Here is a 22,468-nt window from a genome sequence, read left to right as displayed (position 1 = left end):
ATGAATAAGCAGCTGTTTACTAATAAGTTCACCAAACAAACTTAAAAGGTGATAATATGTCAATGTTTTTTTCCATACAAAAGAAAAATCAGTTATTGCAGGTTTAAGGCAGATGATGCAGTATTACCCATCTAGTCTGTGCATGGTGGATACACCTAAATAAATTTATGTTTGTATTCAACCAAATTATTACAAATAGGGGGGGGGGGGCGCGAGGACTGATGTATTGCACATGAATTACTCCAACTTGGTGTCTGTGGCTTCCGCATGACTAACAAGCGAGTATGATGTTGAAGATGATCGCCGTCGTCATCAGCGACCGAAAGGAGGAAAACATTTAAGACAGTATCTGTCTAAATACTTCTGTCATTGCAAACATAGATCTACTGTTTTAATTTTTTTAATTTGTTTCTTTTTGAACATGTAACTATTTAAAAATAACAATTACTGGAAACACTCATTAATCATTTAAAAAGAAGAGAAAATATATCATATTGTATTTTTATGTCATTAATAGTGAAAAGAATATCCAGCTGGTTGGAAACATGTAAATACTGTATTTATACAGTACATTAAACTGTCAACATCACAACTGTGTTTTTATTTTTGAGTGGAAATTCATTTATTATACATGCACATGAAAAATGAACATACCTTCCTACATAAAACACATCAAAACAGTCGAGATTCGTCATGTGTAAGCTTTAATTTCATGAATAAAAAAACAACAGTACATTACACAATTAAGCCACCTTTAATAAATAACAGTTTCCCCCTCAGAACTCTTCATCTCTTATTTGTTTCTGAATTTATAAGCTCTCAATGAAAGAGTCAAAGGAGGATTATTGCTCCCTTGACAAAGACAGTGCACATGGATCACACACACACAAAAAAAAAAAAAAAAAACATGCTTGTTGCTCTGCCTTGACCGCTCTCCCTTCTTCACTCCTCTATTTCTATACTATACAGTAAAATCTGTGGAAAGACAGCTCCCACGCACAGTCTTCGTCTCCTGCCAACAGAGATGTGTGTTCAAGGGAAACACGGACTCATGGGAAATGGAGGTGACGCCAGGGGTTTGTGGTTCATTGGCTGAAGTTGATTGTGATAGCTGAGATATCCAGCAGGGGTCGTTCCTGAGGCGTGTGAAAGCTTTTTTCTCTGCTGCTGTTTGATGTGAGATCTTGCACTTGTGTAGGTGCAGGGTCACTGAGAGTACCACGCAACAAACCACAGCACATAGAATAAATAACTGACATTGTCCACAGGCCAGTGCTCATTGTTTTGTTTTTTTTAAAATGTCATCTTCAATTCTAAACTAATTTTCTTTCTATTAATTGCACTTGAAACAAGAATTGTCCATTGTACACCTTCCTTAAGGTACATTAAGAATCATCATCATCTTTCCGTGACAGATGTCAACATAAACATTAAATGGTACAACTTTTGGAAATGTTACACAAGCAACACACGTCATACATCATATTTTTCATCATACAATATATCCATTCTCTTTTCAGCATAAAATCACTTCATTATCATTTAACTTCATTATTTAAATGCTCATTTAAAGGACTGAACTGTCACACAGTTTGTCCTTTTTGCATCAACATCGCCGTTAAGACCAAGTGCTGCAGAAGAGAGATTTTTGTCTATCTTATATCTTGTAATTATATTTAACTTCCAGTAGATCCAGTGTAAGTGTTTTATACAACACTTGTATTAAATCAGCTCAGCTCAGAAAAGAGCTAAAAGTCTTTAACTGAGAGTGTTGACATGTGAAATAAGGCAAACAGTAGCCAGGATTTTAGAAATATATAGAAATAAATCCCCCATAAAACAACCCTACATCCTTTTGGAAAAGTGACCAGACACCAAAAACAAAAGGTAAAATTGTCTAATTCATATTTTATAAATTCAGCTCCCAACATAAAGGTCCAAATGTTGGTTCAAAGACCTCTCTGCTCTGCCAGGATGGGAACTCCTCAATTAGTTCAATTTTTGCTGGTTTAAATCTCATCAAATTCAAATATGTTGAGTCTTAAAATACCGGAATCAGCCAGTAAAATACCCACAAAATAATTGACTGAAATAAAGCCAGATGACACGACCTCAGTGTCCTCAATGGCAGCTAAAGCAGTTAGTTATATTTCCACATTTATGTACAAAATGCATGGTGGCATGTGCTTCGATCATTCGATCAAGTTTTTTTTTTTACTGTTTTTCTACTAATGTGAAGAAATTGTTTAACATTTTTGGAAAATACGCTTATTGACTGATAACACTCATGTCTGTATGGAAAAGATGAAGCTACAGTAAGAGTTAGCTTAACCTAGGTTAGCATAAAGACTGGAAACACCAGTCTACACTAGAAACACCTTTAAAGCTCACTGATTGAAATTATATCTTGTTTTGTTTAATTTAAGGAAAACTGACAATTTACGTTTTTATGAAGGGTCCTGTGCCAGATTATTTCTTGGTGAATGAGCTAGGCTAACTTTTTCCCCCTGTTTCCAGGCTTTATACTAAGCTAAACTAAGCTAAGCTAAGCAGCTTCTGGCTCTAGCTCCATTTTTAGTGTATCAATCAGCAAGACAGAAGCAAATATTAATTAATTAATAAAAATATTTCCTTAAGCAGAATCTAAATGATTTTTTTTTGCCTGGTTGTTCTCCTATCTTAGAAATCAGAGCATTGTAAATATACAACAGTATATACAGCATAGACTGTTTTCATCAGCTCATAAAAAAAGCAAGTAATTTCATCTCTCCCAGTAAAAAGACTTCAGTAACCCTGCTCCATCTTGTCTGACTGAGTGCCTGTCTGTCGCCCCCAGTGTTGTCTGAGGCCATTAGCACACCTGGTGAGGAATGAGGAGCAGATCTCTGATCAGCACCGACTGCAGCCTCACTCTTCATTTCTGTCACCAGGCCGGGAGCCGGGCCCCTCTGTCAACCAGTGTCACCACATGATAGGTCAACGGACTGGTGGTGGTGGCGGTGGTGGTGATGGTGGTGGTGGTGGTGGTGGTGGTGGTGGTGGTGGTGGGGGGGGGGTTCAGAGTGTCTGTCTGGTCACTTTGTGCTTCCTGTTCATGGTGGTCTGAGGGTGACAGTGCCTTGTCTGTTTACCTGCAGGTTTATGTGGCTGTACTGAATGACCCACTTTTAGCACTGTTGCTCTGCTCCTGTAAGGGAACTGTATGGGGAACAGATACAGGATTAGGGAGTATCATTAGTCCTACTACTTTGTTTTTCCATGAGCCTCAAAATGGATAATTTTTATAAATTTATAGATGATATTGTTATATTACTGTACTGTGGACCACGTTTTGTTCATGTACACTGGTGGAGATTGTGTTTGTGTTTTAAGCTGTCACACTTCCCTCTGCCAATACTGTTTTCCAGTTACGCCATTATCAATGCTCTTATTGATCCTGGGCTTTATTACATGGTGTGGTGACAGAAGCGTTTTCAAATCGACTGATTGTAGGAGAGGGCTGAGCCTTTGCTATAATGAGGCTTTTTTCACTCTATCAACGCAGGAAGTGTGGAGCTGGCCTTGTTTTTTACGACGGGTAGCAAGCAGCTCAACCTTACTGCATCTGTTCATCCATCTCTTTAAATGACCTTAAAGCTGATGCACAAGGAGAAGTTGAGCTACGCCTTAAAATAGAAGCATTTTCACACACGTCACACATCTGTTTTTTGTGTATGTGTTTTTTCACTATTAGTTCACATCAAAATTTGTAATTTTGTGGTGTAGATGTGCCTACTCTACATCTGTTAAACCCTGGATAAGACGCTGAATGAAGCCCAGAAAAGGGGCAACCCCAGACCAAAACCAGTCACAGCAGGTCAAAGGTCATCAACCAGGAGTCAGTTTACTGATGCCAGAAACCATCTTTGAACACTTGTGACTGAAGTTCCACATTTCAGTCACCTGATAATCTCCATTACAACTAGGCAACTCCATTCAATGAAGAAGGCCATGAGATGCGCCTGAAAACTTTGGAAACAACTAAGTTGGATCTTGTGTTGAGAATTTTTCTTATTGAGCAATTTAAGATTATTTTCATAATCAATTAATCTGCTAATTTAATCTTCTGCTTTTGTCTATGAAATGTCTGAATATAGAGAAAGTTGTTATAATTATAATCAATAGCCTATAACTTATAATGGCCCAAGGTGATGTCTTCAAATGTCTCTTTTTGTTTGACCAACCGCACAAAACCCAAAGATGCTCAGTTTACTATCATGTAAAACAAAGAAAAGTGGCAAATCCTCACATGTGAGAGGCTAGAATCAACTTAAAAATGATCAAAACAATTATTTGATTCTCAAAATAGATCGATAATCAATTATCTAATCGATTAAACGAAAAAAACCTCCTCTTTAAACATCTGTAAGTGAGGTTTGGCTCAGTCATGAATCGATCATGAGCAACTGAAACCTTTTGATTTTATCATATTAACCAGTGTTTGGATTTAATCACATGACACTGCAACCAGACAGTGTGGCAGTGTGTTGCTGTAAATGTAAACTAAACTATAATCCCACATCAGTGATTCATAGAAACCGTGATTGCCTCCAGTTGTACCTTCTGCAAGTGTTTGCTGATTTACTTAACAGCACCACACACACAGACACACACACACACACACACACACACAGAAATACACACAAAAAGATTGTCCTCGCAGGGTTGAGGCAGATTAGCGGCCTTACTTCAGAGCATGTGCTTGCTAAGCTCTCTTAACCCCCCTGACATGAGTTGACGCAGACACTCTGCACGGAGCCGCCACTAGTGGGAGCTGCGGTAAACGACTTGGGTCGGATTAGGGGAGGAGGCTGCAGCGAGTTATATGTTAATTCTGCTTCACATTGATCAGGGGGGAAATGAACGTGATCATATTTAGAGTAGGTGTGAATTGCTGAGTGTGAGAAGGAAGAGACAGGCGGAGACAAGACAGAGCAAAGGAGACGGAGAGAGTGTTTGATGCATAAAGAACAGACAATCCCTGCAGGCGTCTGTCAGCAAGCAGATATGCAGATGTTTTTTTTGTTGTTGTTTTTTTTTCCTCCAGATGTTTCAAAGGCTTAAGTCACAGGTCTGTATGTCTGTTTGGTGTTTATGTGACTCTAGGGCAGTGTACCAGTCAAATCCACTCCTGTTCAACACTGAGTTTGACAGTAACCTTGGAAGTTCCTCCTGTAATCATTTGACACTTTGAATAGGGAACTTTATAGAGAGGCTGGCCACACTGTGTGGACTCTGGTGATGTGGCAGTAGATGAGGTTGCATGTTCTGTTGCGCGGTTCTGGTATTTATCTTCAGCACCTGAACCTGACTGGACAGACCGACGCGTGTCCATGAGGGCGGTGTGGGAGAGGATGCTGGGAGAGACTGTGGCGACCTGGGTGACGTGTGAGGTCTTCAGTGGGTGTAGTAGCCATAGTAGTCTGCATTGCTGTTGCTGTCCTTCTCGCAGACGTCTCCACTTCGCGGAGGTGGGGAGTTTTCAGTGCTGGACGTGTAGGGTGACACTCTCCTCTTCTTGTTGTCGCCCACGCTGCCCTCAAACAGGCCTGAGTCTGCAGAGTCTGCTGATTTCACAGCCGGAGTTTCGAGCCAGGGGTCCTCTCCCACCACTCCCACACTGTCTTTGGGCTTTTCCTGCAGCAGGGGCGGCTGCAGAGGCTCGAGGAGCGAGGGAGGGTGCAGCCTGGGGTTGCCAGGTGACGTGGAAGAAGATGAGGAGGAGGAAGAAGATGATATGGGTCTGAACCAGCCCAGACTTGGGCCGGGTTTACTGGGGTGACTAAGGTACTGAGGGGTGGGCCGGCTGGTGCTCCAGCCTGCTGAGGTGGCTCCTGATACAGACACACTAGTAGATGCAAAAGGGTGGTCTGGGTAGTAGCTGAGAGCATGGTGAGCGGATGTCTGCAAGGGGAAAGGCTTGTAGAAGCCATTTCCAGAGAAGTCCCCCTCATAGGAGGAAGTGAAGTCAAGCCGGTTGGGGGCCACACCCTGCTGAGGCGACAGGTACCAGCGGCTGTGAGGGCTGGAGCTTGAGGCCGGGTCTTTGTGCTGCTGGCCCATGCCAATAGGCTCACGGCTGTAGAAGCGGCTCTGGGGCAGGGGGCTCATGTACTGCTCAGAGAGGTAGCCTTGAGGGTAGCAGCTCCCTGGCAGCAGCTGCTGGCTCTCTGTGGGGGAGGGTGTGAGGCGATCAGAGTCGGGAGGAGCGTACAGCCTAGGTAGGAGGAGGGGAAGAGAAGAGAGTGTGAGAAGAAAAGGAAAAAAAGAAGGTGTTATTTCCTGCCCAAACCTCAAACTATCTATCAAACATCTCACAGCCCCTCACACCCTGTCATTGCAGCATACTTGAGCACAGCTGTAATTGCATCTACTCTAATATTACAGGGGTGATATGAGCATTCAGGGTATTTAACTACCAGCCTCACTATTTATGGTGAACAGTTTTAAGGTTTACATAAAGATATCTTCTCTGAAAGGAGAGTTCTCTCTTTACAAACAGTTTTTTTTAAATTACTTACGTGTCATAATTGTCACGGAAACCTTTAGCGAAGGGGTTATGGTCTATTTTCAGCTGAGTGATCTGTGTAGGGAATAGGAGGAGGGCAATGAGAGAATGTAGGCATAGGAAAAAGAGAAGGAGTGAACAACTACACAAGCAACAAGAGAGCAGAAAAAGAAGAGGTCGCTGACTAATAATTAATGAGGACAACATGCAGTTTTTTTTCTTGTTGTTGGAGGAAGGAGTGGGCACACCACACATACACATGTAGTGATGCAATAAACACCAAAGACAACAGGGTGAGTGTGTCTTTCCTTGGCGCACAGCAGCTCTCACACAATGTATCTGAACAGCTGTTAAAGATATATAGCACATACTAGGAGGCGGGGGCAGAGCTACAGTACTCAGGTCAGCTGAGGTGACTCTCAGTTGAACCTAGCCACTGTGTGGTAATAGTACGTGCTAACACTTACAGCAGGTTATAGTAATGTTAATTAGTGTTGTGCATTTTTGATGCAAGCATGCATAAACAAAAAAAAAAAGCTTCTATCTGAAACACGGCTCTGACATAAATCATTGAACTCTGACTCTTATGTAGATGTTTTGACAGAAGGTATAACAGGCGTTGCTATGGTTATATAACAATTGTCCAAAATGACAAGTCAAATGAGAAAACTGGGCTGATCTTGACCATACTTTCTTGTGATTGAGGCGACTTACATCTGCGTTCTGATAGGCGGTGACGGCGATGAACTGAGTCTCCGGGAAGACAAAGGTCTGAGCTTTGGATGAGAGGAAGGGGTCCTCCGAGCCGTCCTCCTTCACCTCCACGATGTGGAGACGAGGCTGGTACTTGTGGAGCGACTGGAGCACTATCATCTGGAGCGGAGAGGGACGGGTAGTTGAGGTATTTTTTACTTTTATTTGATAGAAAACAGTAGAGAGTCAGAGGGGAAATGTAAGGATGGATGGGTGTTGCAGATACAAGCATCTTAGAGCACTTTTGCACTGTCACATCCCATAATGTGGTTCATTTTGATATTGCATGATGCAGAAAATGAACTTCTCTTTTACAACACGGATAGGCCATGTGGCTGTTCGTGTTACAGTTATATCAAAATATTGAAAGCGGTGTTTTTGTCATTAGATAATTAATTGAATCAGTATCTTTTTTAACCTGCAAAATTAATATGATGCCTGTCTTTTGTTAAAATAATAAAGAATAAACTGGTTCAGCCACTAGATGCAGAACATGTACTTTACATACAGTGAGACAGGCACTGATGGAGATATTAGAGACAAAAAAGGCAGGAAAGGACAGTACCTGTGCCACATTGTTGGTGCTGCCCTTGTTGTTGGTGAGCTTGAGTTTGCTGAACGACACCTCTTGTCTCATCCAGTGAGCTCCTGTGTTGGGAGAGTCTGGGTGCATGTACATCCTGTTCCCTGCGGACGTAAAAGCAAATCATGAGCCACACATACAACTGTGACTCCACCGGCTTCTAAATTATATTTAGTGTTAAATATGACCCGTCACATCTAAAAAAGAAACATTATATTTTACACATTATGTCACTTTAACAAGCAGAAATCCCAGCATCAGCCATATAATGCCAATATACATACAACCTGAAACCATGGTGATGTTTGAGATGGAATAAATCTGAATTGATTCCTAAATTATTAATAATGAATATCAAATATAGGAATTTTCTGAAACTAACTCCTCATGGTGCAACCACTATGGACTGTACAATGTATTTATTTCAGAAAACTGAACATGCCAAATGAATAGCTGGGGTTGCTGTGGGTGTGATTTACTGCCAATATGTGAAAAAAATTCATCACTTTTATGTGGTTAATTCAGTTTAAGGAGTGAGATGTAAATACCACATTCCCACCATATTTTACCTTAAAAAACATACATTTAGTTTAAAGTTTCTGCAGACAAAGGTGATATTCTTTCCATCCCTTCTATGTTTCATACATTCTTATTGCAGGATAGAATCTCAGCGCCATGAAATTTCACAGCATTCACCACAATGACCTGCTAACCTTATATGAGCACACCACATAAGTGCACTATTAAATCTAATTGAGTAAAACTGTTTCACCACAGTTTCCACAACTGTAGCACATCAATAGTCACCTTTCTGCAACACCTGGCACATGTGTGACAACACCTTGCACTTTCTCTCATTTATATAATTGTGGTTTGTCTATCATCAATCACACACAAAATGTCATCTTGGTTGACTTGCTATTGCTTTTTTTCTGAGGTGTGAACAGGAAGAAATAATGAATGAATGAATGAAAGGAAAAAGAGGGCACAGGGAGTATGAGGCATGGATGGAGACAGAGGTAAGAAGCAAATCCATGTTTCTCAGAGAACTGTAAGGTCTAAATCAAATGCTCTGTTGATGAGTCTTTAGAGATGAAGCAGAAATGGGAGATTGAGACAAGATACTGGGAAGAAGCATGAATTTGATGACTAATTAGATCACTTCTATGTAATAACAAGACACTTCTGTACACCTCATGCTGCAAAGGAAACGTGACCAACCATACTCGCAATTTTTGTTCATGTCCAAATTTATGTAACTACTAGAAAGATGAGTTCAGTGCCCTTTGATGATCCCAAAAATACTAATATTGTCCTTCAAACTTTTCATGTGATAAAAAAACTTTGTGACAATTTACGTTTGAGATAATTTAATTTAATTTTAAATGGTTTATTTAACTCAACAAATAAGAGACTTTTTCCACCCCGTAAAGAGTTAAACTTTAAGTCTATCTGAAAAAATCAGCAAAACTGTATTTGTTTTTTTTCTGGACAGCGTGGTTGAAACTTGATCAAGAAAAACTGACTGAATGTGAAAATGCATTTAATTTGCACTGCACCATAAAGTATAAAATGCTGAAATTAAAATTAAAAAGGGCCAACTCCCAATCTTTTTTGCTGATGGATGCAAGTTGCATAACGGTTGAGAGCAGGTATCTTACAACTAAAATAAATCTAGCTCTAATTTTATAGATAATTCTCTTGATCAGATTTTCAAAGGTTCATCATTTCTCATTTATCCTCCCAGCAGAATGTACAACAAAGCTGCTTACTCAAATAACAGCAAAAGCAAATATCAGATAGTCCGCAGAAACCTCTCAGAATACTTGTGCATCATGATGCACATCTTGGTTTCCCTACTGTATGCATGTAGGTTTGCTACAATATTGCTAAATCAACCACTTCCTCACCATCTTCCATTTTGCATGCACTGAGCTGAGGACCCAGCTCACTGACTGACCAGGATTTTCAGTTCATCAGCTGGTCTCACATCATTAACTTTGTGTGAGAATTGGCTTTTGGAAGCCACAGAAAGAAACGTGATGATTTTCTTTTTTTCATTTACAGCCACTGGGGGTAATTGAACACAAAATTATAATGTTTGGGCGAAGTGCTCTGAAAAGAGATTGAAGAATAAGCATGTTTCCTGCAATCGATGTGATGTTTTAACCTTCAAACAGCTGAGCTCATTACTCCAAATTTCACAACACTAAACGATTAGAGAGGAAAAACATTTGTTGTCAGTGAGTCAGAGAACTTTTTTATTTGCTCTCTAATCTGTCTTTTCATTATCTGATTCAATAATGAATGTCTGCTTTCTAAGGAAATCATGTTTATGGAAGCTTTCGCAACAAAAAGCCTGAATCATTTTTGGTTATCAGATAGACACAGCACATTTCAGCATCATTATTGTCATTAAGACTAAGTGACTGTGAATTTTATTGAGTTAAACGTACCTGGCATGTTACCTTCTGCCTTCCCACACTGGACCCACTTGCCGCCCTGGTATCTCCAGTGGTGTTGATCTGCCAGAACCACGTCCACGTAGACGTTATAGTGGGCAGACGGCTCCAGGACACTGATGTTGAAGCTCAGAAAGGGGAACATCCTCCTGCATAAACACACAAAGAAAAAACATTCACTGCTGGTCAGATTTAGTGGTTTTGGGGATATTTATTTATACTTTTGTACACATATGTCTATAATTTTTGAGAATATAGATGCCAGAAGAAGTTTACGGACCTTTTACTTTAGTAAAAGTAGCAATACTAAGAGTCATGCGTAAGTATTTGCATCAAAATACACTTAAAGTACCATAAGAGCTTGGGTAAATGTATGCAGTTACATTCCACCACTGGCTAAAATTTACATGAAATTCTAATACACCTTTTGCAAATGGTTTTTGTGTTCCCTTCAAAAAAGATCATGAAAGTTGACAGTTGTTAAATGTAGTACAATTGGTTTGAATGAAAAAATACATAAGTACCTGAAGAAAAAACACTTCTCAAAGTATGCGTGCATTCTTTGGGATTTAAAATGCATGTACGACTTCAACTGTGCTGAGACTGTGCAGTATTTTCTTTGCGTAAAGTATTTTTAATGAACACAGGGTCTTGAAAGACAGGGAAGGATGAAAGAAATTCACACTTTCAAATTCTGCAAATTAAAGGCAAAGCAATGACAGTGACAAAACCTAGTGTGACATGTTTATCACAATGCTCCCTTTTAAATTATTAAGTTCCATTTGTGCCATTTGTCCTCATTTGTACAACTAATGGCTCTGCTGTGAATGAAGATATAATAAGTGATAGGCTATTTAAGGACAATGATGCATGTTGTAAAGCAGGGAGGTGATTCTCGTTTGGACCTCATGACGACCAGACTCTTTCTGTTTATTCAAAAGATGAGGAACCAGAGTAAAGGGGGGTGGGGGAAGTTGGGGAGGCCTACTGTAAGTGAATATTTAATGCTGCTGTTAATAAAAGATGCTCCAGAAGCTGCTCATGATTGCAGGAGCTTTTCATATTGAACTCATTTTGATCGCAGAGGGCTTCAGTGAGACGGGGTAACCAGGAGGTCAATGTTTTCCCTGGGCACCATGGCCCAGTGAAGGAGAGGGAGAGGCTGGGTTAAACCGAGAGAAAAAGAGACACACAAATATGAGACATGGACGCTGAATACACAAAACCCTAACCCAAACACACCATGACAGATGGATATTTGTGACATGCTACTGTTGCATAGTTATTTATACACTAAGTGCATTTAGTGCTGACAGAGGAGCACTTCCAGCCTCTGTTACCAACCCTGCAGAGTAGTAATCATTTTACATTATAGAGCACACAAAGCAAGAAACAATCAACATAATAGTTGTTGGAATGTTTCAGAGTCAAGTCCACAAAACAGTAACACTAATGCTCATTAATTAACATGTACAAACACTAAAATGTACAAACAACAAGTTTAGGGTGAGCTAGCTGTTTCCCTCTACGCCCAGTCTTTTAGCTAAGCTAACGCTACGTCCAAACTGCTACGTTTTTCATTTTAAAACTGTAAAGGAAAGTTGTTTTTTTTGTTTTTTTTTACTATTTTTGTTTCATTTCTTATTTTTATGTTGCATTTATTTTACTTTCTGTTATTTATTTTATTTGTATGTATTATCCATATTTTCCTACGTGGGCTCTTATTTTACGCATAACACGTGACCATTCACGTGCCGGTGTAAACAGGAAGCGAACTGTCTACACCGCAGTTGGTTACTTGCTAAAAATACTACGATACAGGAACAGCGAAGGCAGTTGTAGCGTTAAAATGCAGAATTTAGCAAAGACAACAAGGTGAGTAACGCTTGTAATAAGTTATCCATGTTGCTTTCACCATGAGGCTGATAAGACACACCACATCAGTTTTCAAAGTAAAACGAGGCCAGCAGCTTTTCCAGGCGTTTGCGTTTTAATGGCTGGAAAACTCCAGAGTAGTTTGGACGCTACAGAGAAACACATTTAATTTGGCAGGTATGGTCGTGATATTTATCTACTCATCTCATAGTCTCTGCAAAGTTATTTCATTAAAGGAGAAGTACAATGTCTGACTGGCCAAGTAATGCACCACTCACAGCGCTGCAGTCTCGGTCTATATGAGGTCACTGGAGTGTAGTTGGTGTTAATAAATCAGGGCAACATGTTTGACATTTTGGCCCAGCTGTTTTACACTGGCTAACAGCACCTGAGGCTATGGAGCAAATACTCCCTCCCACCCCCATCCCATCCCATCCCATCCCTTTGATTGAGTTTTATCTTAAACTGTATATCCTGGGTGTAGCACTTTTGCAGCACAACTTTGTTTTTTTTTTTGCCTGCAACTGTCAAGTTTCAATGCAAATGGAGTGAAAGGGATAAGAAGTATAGAGTTGCTTTGTTCTATACGGTGCATGGCTTAAATTAGTCATTGTAAGCGTGCATATAAAAAGGAAAAAAAAAGAAACTTCCTTATCAGAAATGCACTGCTATTTCTTTTCTAAAACATTTTACTGTAGGTGGAAACTATAAGATAAGATCTATTACTGCTGTAAATTCACTAACTCGCTTTTGTCTTGGTACAAAACAACCTTCGATCACATAGTGATACGTTGGTCCTTTGCATTTTTAGAGAACAAGAATAAAAGTGCTGTTTAGGCTTAAACTACCACAACTGTTATCTCATTTAAATTCAGTTAGTCCTCCCTGCGGCTACTTGGTCGTTTAGTGGTGTAAAAACAAGTGAGTGCATTGGAGGCTACTGTCAGCAGACTGGTGGGACAACTGGAGGGCCCGTCCTCATTGAAGAGTGCTTGTGTGCGTGTGTGTGTGTGTGTGTGTGTGTGTGTGTGTGTGTGTGTGTGTGTGTGTGTGTGTGTGTGTGTGTGTGTGTGGCCTGCTTATTCTTTAAGTACATATATGCTGATGTCACTCATAATTTTTCCATTTTAATTTTGTGTAGGTAAAGTTCTCATACTGTGCCTTTTGTTTAGACGCCAATTAAAGGCTGGTAATTCTCTATATTTGCCTTATTATCAACAAATCATAAACCAAGTATCATGTGTGTATCCAACACCTCATATGTTCCCTCTGTGCTACCGAGCTCGTCCAAAATGACACGTTCCGTCATTACCATGAACACACACATTGCAGTTTATTTTGACTCAGTCTCACACACACTGTCCTGCATGTATATTAATCTGCAGCTGAAAATAGTCCCCAATGCATCATTTCCTCCTATTTGAGTAACGTGTGATTAATAAATAAAGGGCGCAGTTGTTTTTTTGAAAATGATTTGTATTTTTTTCTTTTAAATCACTACCTATTGATAATGAAACAAGACTCGAGCTGACACTACTCATCTATGTCCTCATATTAACAAAGCTATAAATTAAAAACACTGTCAAAAATCTTTACCCTCCCTATATTAAGGCCTTGTTGTTTGCTGTATTGGATTAGATATGGATATGCTTGAATTTGTGTGATGCAGGCTCCTCAAAAAGCTCAACATATTCACAAATATAGTCTTTTAATGATGGCTCTCTATTTTTCTGGACTGAGCACACACACACACACACACAGACACACACGCTCTTCCTTACCCTTCACTGGTAAGACAAAACCCTTCCCTGACTGGTCCCAGTTGGGTCTTTCTGGCTACACGGCGAGTCCAGTTTAACAATCAATCATAGTTCTGGGTGAAACACAATCGTGGCAGCAGCTCTTTAGTGGCTTGCAAAGAACAGGTGACATGGCTCTTCTTCCGCTGCAGCGTTTAATACAAGTGAAAACAGAAACTTGGCTGTTCAGCAATGGCTGAACCCACCTACACTGTGCGAGATAAATCTAGAAAGTAGATGAGTAGTTATCGTTTTTGCTCCACTGATATTGTCAATTCACTTATACTAGAGCTTTTATAGGAAATCAGTACTTGGCAAAGGGGGAAACCATAGAAAACACAACACAGAGGGGTATTTGCATGTGGGGGCGGCATTTAGGTTTTTATGTACAGAGTTCACCGAGAGAAGCTGAAAAACCCAAAACACATGATAGCATGACAGTGGTGGTGGTGGCGGTGGCGTGGTGCAGTTTCTGACTACAGTGTGACACATACATTATTTTATTTTTATGTGACAGTTAAAATCATGAGGAAGACTGAAGTGTTTGCTGTTTCTTAGCAGATGATTTTACAGCAGGCTGGAACACAGATACGTGGAGTTGCTTGGACACCAGTGGGAATCAAACCGGCAGCTCTGCAGCTAGCGGACAGACTCCCTAACCAACCTGCCAGTGTGCCACTCTGATTCAATGGAAACTTGACAGTAACGACAAATGGCTGGCGCTCCCTCAGCCCAATCCAGGTATATACGCACATGAATACTCATAACTGTAGTCTTCTTTTCAGACAAAACACCATAGAAACAGACGAGTTTGGTGAACCAACCAGTAATACAGAGACAGTACCGGTGGTGGTGACATTTAAAAAAAAAAAAAAAAAAAAAAAAAAAAATCAAAATAAACTGAGTGAATGTTGGGGAGAGAGGAAGAGGAGGGGGGTTGGGTTTGGGTAGACAGAGGGCGCGGGAGGGGAAACCGCGGGGGGGAAACGGAGGTTAGAGAAAGGGGAAAAGGAAAGAGCAGAGGGTGGAGTGAGGGGAGGGAGGGGTGGAGGGTTTGTCCTGGGGATGCAAGGCAGAGGCTCGAGAGGAGGAAAGGAACTGGATATTCACCAGGGAGAAGACTTTTCTACATGAGCGCACCCGCTGATTCATCCGGACAGGAGTTCAGGTCCAGTTTTTGTCACCGTGTGTACGCTTGATCATCTGTGACGAAAACATGCCAGTCTACAGCTGCTGCCGGACACAAGCACTCTTCAACACGCAGGCACTCTTGTATCTGTGTTGACTTATTTTAGAGAAATTCAGCCACTAGAGATGTTGAAATTTCATCTGATACTGTTTCATGCTTCATGCCTCATAAAGGATAAGGCTGGTGTTATTCTGTATTGTTTTTTAGCATCATCCAATCCTATAAAAACACCAAAACCAGGACTTAACTGACTGTCTATGACACCTTGACGACATTTGTTCCTATAGTGAGGGTATAAATCTTCAAAATAGGTCATAAATAAAAAAATTTTTTTTAAAGACTCAAATGAACTAAAACAGGTGGGGACGGTAGTTTTAAGCAAACTGAAGTAAACAGTGCATTTGATGACTTTTACTTCAGCTGTGTGGATTAATACACATTTGGTGCTCTAGTGAGCGCTTTCTGGCAGCAAGACGGCGTGTGTGAGTCCCACACACAGTCAAAATAAACTACAGGGTGTGTGTTCATGTTAATGAAGGAACATGTCACCCAGTGCAGCAGTGATGTGTTTTTAAACAACAATGGAGCTCTATGGCTCAGAGGAATGAGATATATGAGGCTTTGGATACACACACTTGTTAGTTAGATCAACTTATTGTTAGTTTTTTGTTGCCAGTAATTAAAAAAAATAAATGTATAAATAAATAATCTTGTGCTGATAAACTATTTTTCAGTCCTCTCATCCCTCAAGGTTTTAATTAACTCTCTCGAAAACCGAATACAGAGCGACACCAATGAAAACTAAAATTGTCGGGGGCAGAAGGAAAATGCCTGTGGCTCAAAGAGTGGTGGAGTTCACCGCTGAGTTATTAGTAGAGGTGATAACATGGTAAGAGGAAGTGCTTGTTTAGCTGTCTGAAAAATATTGGCAGTAGATGTTTCTGCGAAAAGCTGCATATGCACACATAAACAGCTGAACAGGAAGTGACAAGTCATAGTGCCAAAACCTTGAAATAGTCCCACTTCTGCTTTCAGATAGAGAGAGGGAGAAAGAAAGAGAGAGAGAGAGAGAGTTAATGCACAAGACTCCCAAACATTCCTAAAAACAGCATCTTGTAATGCATATTGTTTTTTGATGTGATGATTACTGACATGTATGGCATTACTGTATTGAAATCTCTTTAGCAGGCACCATAGAGAAGACACCCACTCTTATTTCCTTGGTGATGTGAAGTGATAATTTACAAATTATGCGAAACCTACTTTGGAAAGAAGCTTGATTATTCATTGAGTTTATAAATGTAAAGAATGTTTCACTTTGTATTTGATCGAGCAGCTGCACTCCATTGGAAAACAACCCCCACTATATTCAATTTTGATTATGTGCAGTATATGTAGATATGTGTGATATTAATTCTGTTTTTTTTTTTTTTGTGGTGAGGAAACTTGCCCTTCACCTACTCATCACTGTACTTTGTTGCAAGTACCTTCTATTCTTGGGACCCAAATAAATGAAAGAATATTTCCTCTGTAAAAAACTGCCAGACATCAGACTGATACATGTCACAGTTTGGACTCAGTGGAGCAGAGAGAGCACATGAGCATGATTCCTCTGACTCTGAAGTCGAGCTCTGCTCTATTTCCCTGAAAGGTGATTTGTATGGTAAGAACTCAGTCAGTCCTATCTCCTTCCTAGATCACGTACTGTACGGTCAAACAGAGCTTCTGTAGCACGATCTGTGGGTTATTGTTTATCTTTCAATCTCTCAAAACAGTTTGAATTGCTGTTTCAATCACGAGCAGATTACAGGTTGATAATACGTCTTTTTTGTAATCTATATTTGATTTTAAATTTTCCATAAAAAAGTCCCTTTAAAGAAAGTGCTTCTTGAAAACCACCACAGGGAAAAGTTTCTCCTCTTGACTCATGTGTGAACTCATATCTCTCACTCACCCCAGCACTCCCCAGGTGTGGGATCAGCACATTGGTCAGACAAATGAAAAATGAAAAAAAAAACCTTCTCTCTCTCTTTTCAGTTTTAGTCATTTCATTTTTTTTTTTTTTCTTTTTTTTTTTTTTATCATTATTACTAAACTAGAAAATCCCATTATTTTGCAGCTAAAAAGCCATCTTCTGTTTTTTATTTTCATTGATTTGTTGGACGACATGAATGATGCCGCGTTTCAGCCTCGATGAACTCTGCCTTAATGTGTGAGTCAAAACGCAGACCGTGCAGGGCCTGAAATGGCATCAACGATTGTGGTGATCTGAATTTGGCTCATGAGAAGTGCAGATGAATTCGGGCCCCCCTCCTCTTCTCTCTTTGCCACAGACCCATGAAAATGTCTACAGATTTCAAAGCCCAGGTTTGGTACATGAGCAAAACTTCTGAGAGATCTGTCGGGCTGTGCAGCCAACATCTAGTGCAGGCTGAAGAAAGCAGAAAGAAAAAGAGAATCTCGTCTCTGACTTCCTGAACTTCAAAGATGCCTCAGCTTCTCAGCGTGGCCATCTAAAGGCTCAGTGGTGTTTGACCCTGCTCTCTACTCTACTCTGCAGCTTCTTTCACCCTTTCTCCTGTAGAAACCAGGGTTTTGATGAACATTGCAGACCCTCAGAATTCTCTCAAAAAAAAAAACACTGTAAAATTACAGTGGGAGCCTGAACCCAGGATGAAAATTTAAGAAGGATTTCGCCTCTGATATTGAAAAACCATCTTTTTCTTTTTCTCAACTCCTCCAAAAATCTCGCAGGGAGTTTTTGTTATGTTGCAAAAACAGCCCTCCGTCATTATACACCTTCTTCATGGCTTATTGTGCTGGGTGATTGCAGCTCTGCAGGTCAGGGAGGGACCTGAGATAAAAGCGAGAAAAAACATTTTCATCGGGAGGATTTGAAATTTTCGTAATATGAGGTTTGTGGTTTTTGCGCAACAAGAAAATTTGCTTTTTTGTTGCAAGTGGAAGGATAACACCTCCGCGCCCATTTCACCGATCATGTTATTATTGTGGGTAGTATTTACACAGCTGTGCACAAAAAGTCTAGAAAGTGTGTGCTTTCGTGTGTTGCCCTGTCTTTGGTTTGAAGGCAGGTAAAAATAAAATTATATCAAATATTTTAATTACATGGCAGCTTGATCACAGTGTGTGTTTCTACAGAGCAATCTGCCAGGACTGGTTATGTCAAATGGCAGAAGACACACACACACACACACACACACACACACACACACACACACACACACACACACACAAATTACAAAAAAAAACAAAACAATAAAATACAAATTTGCAACACAAACTACCTGAAACTTTCTCTGCTTTTGCTAAAACTTCACAAAATCCATGCACACCTTCAAATGTGCTTAATGCAACAATGGAGCAATAAGAACCCTGCATTTTTTTTTGTTCAAGGTAAATAGAAAAATCTCAAGAAGCTACTTTAAAGCATTTCTAACTTCAAAAAAATGTAATTTAAGTGCAGTGAGAATAACCCTGACGGCAGGTGTAGCTCCAGTAGTCAACCAGAAAGTAAAGAAAACCATGCAGGTCAAAGGGGAATATTTAGTAAGACTGGAACCTGCAGCTGGCAAATTGAAATTCTTGTTAAACTGAGAATCTTCCAGGTTTTAAAAACGAAAAAAAAACCAACAAAAAATGTATTTAAAAAAACTGTTTCGAAATTATTTCTAATTATATTTATCTTTGTTTTGACTCAAGTCACTTTAATGAAAAATGTGGTCCTCAGCTGACAAGCCGAGTGAAGTCAGTGGAAATATCAGTGTCCTCTTGTGTGACAGCGCACTTGTTTTCTGTGCACAGATCTGCGCCATGAGAAACCCGCGGCCTCAAACCTTCTGTCAAACACGAGTGTGGCGTATTAGTGAATTAATCCTCATCGACGTGATGGCTGAGTCTTAATGCTCGGTGACCCATCTAACCCCCCCCCCCCCCTCCCCCCGACACACACACACACACACACACACACACACACACACACATCCATCCATTTCAGGCGTGGAGCTCCCTGCTCTGCTGAGACCTGCCTCTGCCACACTTTTACTTACTATTACTATATTTTTTATTCTTCTTATTATCATTTTATGGCCTATCTCAGTTTCGCTATCATAGTTTCCAAAGCCGCCGACTCTGCGATACAGCGCTGAGGTTCAATTATCAAAAAGTCAGTTTATCGCTTTATCACCTCTTCATTTAAAAATACTTTCAGTCAGAGATAAGTTTGTCACTGATGAGATTTTATTCTCATTTATTAAATCACGCCTTTTTTTTTTTCTAGTAGCCTATTTTGACGAAAAGTCAAAGGTGTAGCGAACCGCTGCTTCCAGTGGGAATAGAAAGTAAAACAATGTGCGTTTTGTCTCTGCAAAGAGAGAAAATGTCATTGATTAGCCTCCTTTTTTGGCGTTCATCTGCTGCTGTGTTAAAGTGAAGGGACCTCAGTGATTATAAAGGTCAAGCACAGGTGTCAAAGTGTTTCCCAGCATCTCAAACTGTGACTGATGTTGTCTCCATCTTCATTTCTCTGGCTCCTGCGCAAGTTCTGCCCAAAGCGAATTTCGATCTGGTCAAATTTTTAAAGAAAGAAAGTTTGGAAAAGCAAATATGCGGTTTACAATAAAATTAATTACATAAAATACGCTTGTTTTTATTGTTCTTATTCTATTCGGACATGTTTTGATTAACTTCTGTAAATGGTTCTGTAAAGTTTCTTGTTAATTGAATTCCTCATGACTCAGCTCTGAGCAGTTTTGCGCAAAAATAAAGTGTAAACTCCACTTTAATGTGCTAAACATGAGGGTCACAGGTCATTATTATCCCTCTGTCGACTAAAAACTCAAAGCTGCCATCACCCTCGTCACCTGACTAGTGATGTGTTGGTGATACCTGCAGATTTCCGTAGTAAACAGGAGCCAGAACATCAGTAACCTGTGACCTGTATTCAGTGATCCCCATAAGAAGCATTACAAGGATATAAAATGTTATTTCATTCTTTTAAAAAAATGAATTTTGAGTTAAATTGTAAGGAGTTGCTGTGATGTTGGCGGTTGTTTGTCAGACTGGTAGCCTAAATTAGAAAGTGTGTAAAACCAAAAGGACAGCGGTGCGTAATATGCTCTGCCTTTTCTCAGCCAAAATCAGGCCATACTGGTGGAGAACCAGCTCAGTCTGCACTTTTACTGGTGTGGAAAAATAAGAGAGAAACTCTGGAGTTATCTGTCGGACTTACCTCCCCTGTTTGGTGATTATCATCTCGGTTTGGAACTTGTGGAACTTGGCCCATAGCGGGTAGTTATTGAGCAGAGCCTGAGTCTTCCCGCTCACCTGTAGCCCAGGTAGAGGGTAGAGAGGCGGCCGCTGGTAACCGTGCTGAAAGCTCGCTGGGTAATTCTCCGGAGACGGGGAGTACACGTCTTTACCGCCCGTAGGAAAGCCGTCTCCTGCCGTCGGGATGTAACCCTGCCCGGCTCCGCTTCTCGGCGGCGACCGCACGCCGCCGTACGGGCAGCTGCTGAGGGTCTGTGCGTAAAACCTGCTGGACTGCGCTCCGTACGCTCCCACCGCCTGCTCCGAGTGGTACGGCAGAGCCAGAGCGTCCTGGCCGCTTTGAACCGAGTCCGGGTAGTAAAACCTCGCGTCCTGAATCCCCATTTTAATCTCGGCTAGATCCTTGCCGCCGCGGTGGAGGTGACTGCTGATGTCGGTGTTCTTTCCGAAAGTTTGCGTTTCAGCCCCATTCAACATGCTGAGGTAGAGATTGCCACCTATGCCGCCCATTTGCAGCCCCGCTCCCGGTCTGTGAGTAATGTCATAAGTCTCCGCTCTTGTGTCCCGTCAAATAAGAGCATGTACAATAAAAAAAAAAAAAAAATCACAAAACAACACAGTCTGGACTGTTATCCTCACCTATGACTGACAGCGCTCTGACATGCCACTAACTTTAAGATGTGGCGTCTCGCTCGTTCAGAGCCTCAACATTCAAATATAAAAACTCATTTAATATAAAGACTCAATGGACTATGTCTCTTTAAACTTTCTTTATTGCCCGAGTAGATGATTGTCTTGTCTTTTTTTGACGTGTTGAGTCTCTACCAGTGACTCAGACTCGGGCTGACTTCTCTAACCTATGATATATACATTTAGTAAGTGGTCATATTTTGGAGGTGTGTCTGACGCGCAGGGGGGACGTGATAGGCTCCAGATATGAAAGAGGCGTCGCCATCATCACAGAGTAACATAAATTACACAACACACACGCACACACGCACACACACACACACACACACACACACACACACACTGCCCTTCAAGAACAAAAGGGCTGCAGTTGATTTAATAGATATTTGAATGAATTTTAAGATATCGATAAGTAGGAATGTTTAAAAATAACGTCACAGGAAATAAAAAATGACTCGGCACTTGAACGGCACAAAGTTCCATCACAGGATATTTAAGATATTTAGTTAAAGGTTAATGAATAATTAATTATAGCCTAATATGATGTTGTTTTTTACAGCCGAAACTAAAGACTAACAGAATTAAAACTAAAACATAATTATTTAGTTGAATAATTTAACTACAGCACCAGTTATTCATACAGTGTCTTACACATTAAATTCACTTTATAATTAAACAGCAAAATAAACTGCAGTGTGGTTTATAGCTTAAATATTCCCACATTTTTCCGACCTGTTTTATCTTTAAATCAAATATTGAAGAAGATTAATTCGGATTATTAGTTTGTTTTTTTTCCCCTTCAAATCACTTCTCTTTATCTTATTGGCCGATTTGAGAGGAAGCTTTGTCTAAATTCACAAAGCTGTGATTTATCATAATTGAAGTAAACCATACCTAATTCTGTGAAGCGCCACTTCACTTTTGTGGTCCTTTCTTACCATAAATGAGTTGAGAGGTTGAATCATCAACCAGATTTAATTTTCATTTTCCATTTGAATCATGAAACACCTCAGAAACACCTCAAAAAAGTTTTTTCAGTTTTAATACTCCTCTGCAGGAGGAACAAAGCCAGTGGCTGCGTGTGTAGGGGTAAGTATTACATGTCTACATTAATAAGGTATTTCAGTTATTGCTGTTATACGTGTGTGGAGTCATAAAATGGAAATTCATGCAAAATAAAAGAAATGCCATTTGTACATGTATTTTTTAGGAGAGAAAAACTTTTTTTTCTTTTTAAGTGAATTTTCAAATTAAAGTGCTTTGGGTCAGGACGTGACCCTTCAT

General features: G+C 40.2%; 1 protein-coding gene across 1 annotated transcript; it reads right to left on the bottom strand.

Moving 5' to 3' along the window:
• Positions 1 to 691: 691 nt before the first annotated feature.
• On the bottom strand, positions 692 to 21,505 carry tbx21 (T-box transcription factor 21). The gene is made up of 6 exons (XM_056366270.1): positions 20,457 to 21,505; positions 10,340 to 10,494; positions 7,866 to 7,987; positions 7,262 to 7,420; positions 6,561 to 6,622; positions 692 to 6,256 (listed from the first exon to the last, which is right to left on the bottom strand). The coding sequence occupies exons 1-6, from the start codon at positions 21,002 to 21,004 to the stop codon at positions 5,437 to 5,439; spliced, it is 1,866 nt and encodes a 621-aa protein (XP_056222245.1). The 5' UTR covers positions 21,005 to 21,505; the 3' UTR covers positions 692 to 5,436.
• Between the last annotated feature and the right edge of the window lie 963 nt (positions 21,506 to 22,468).

This window comes from Seriola aureovittata, chromosome 21 (assembly GCF_021018895.1).
Source record: "Seriola aureovittata isolate HTS-2021-v1 ecotype China chromosome 21, ASM2101889v1, whole genome shotgun sequence".
In the NCBI taxonomy this organism is placed as follows: Eukaryota; Metazoa; Chordata; class Actinopteri; order Carangiformes; family Carangidae; genus Seriola; species Seriola aureovittata.
The sequence above is the reverse complement of the archived record's forward strand: the minus strand, read 5'-3'. Positions and strand labels throughout refer to the sequence as shown.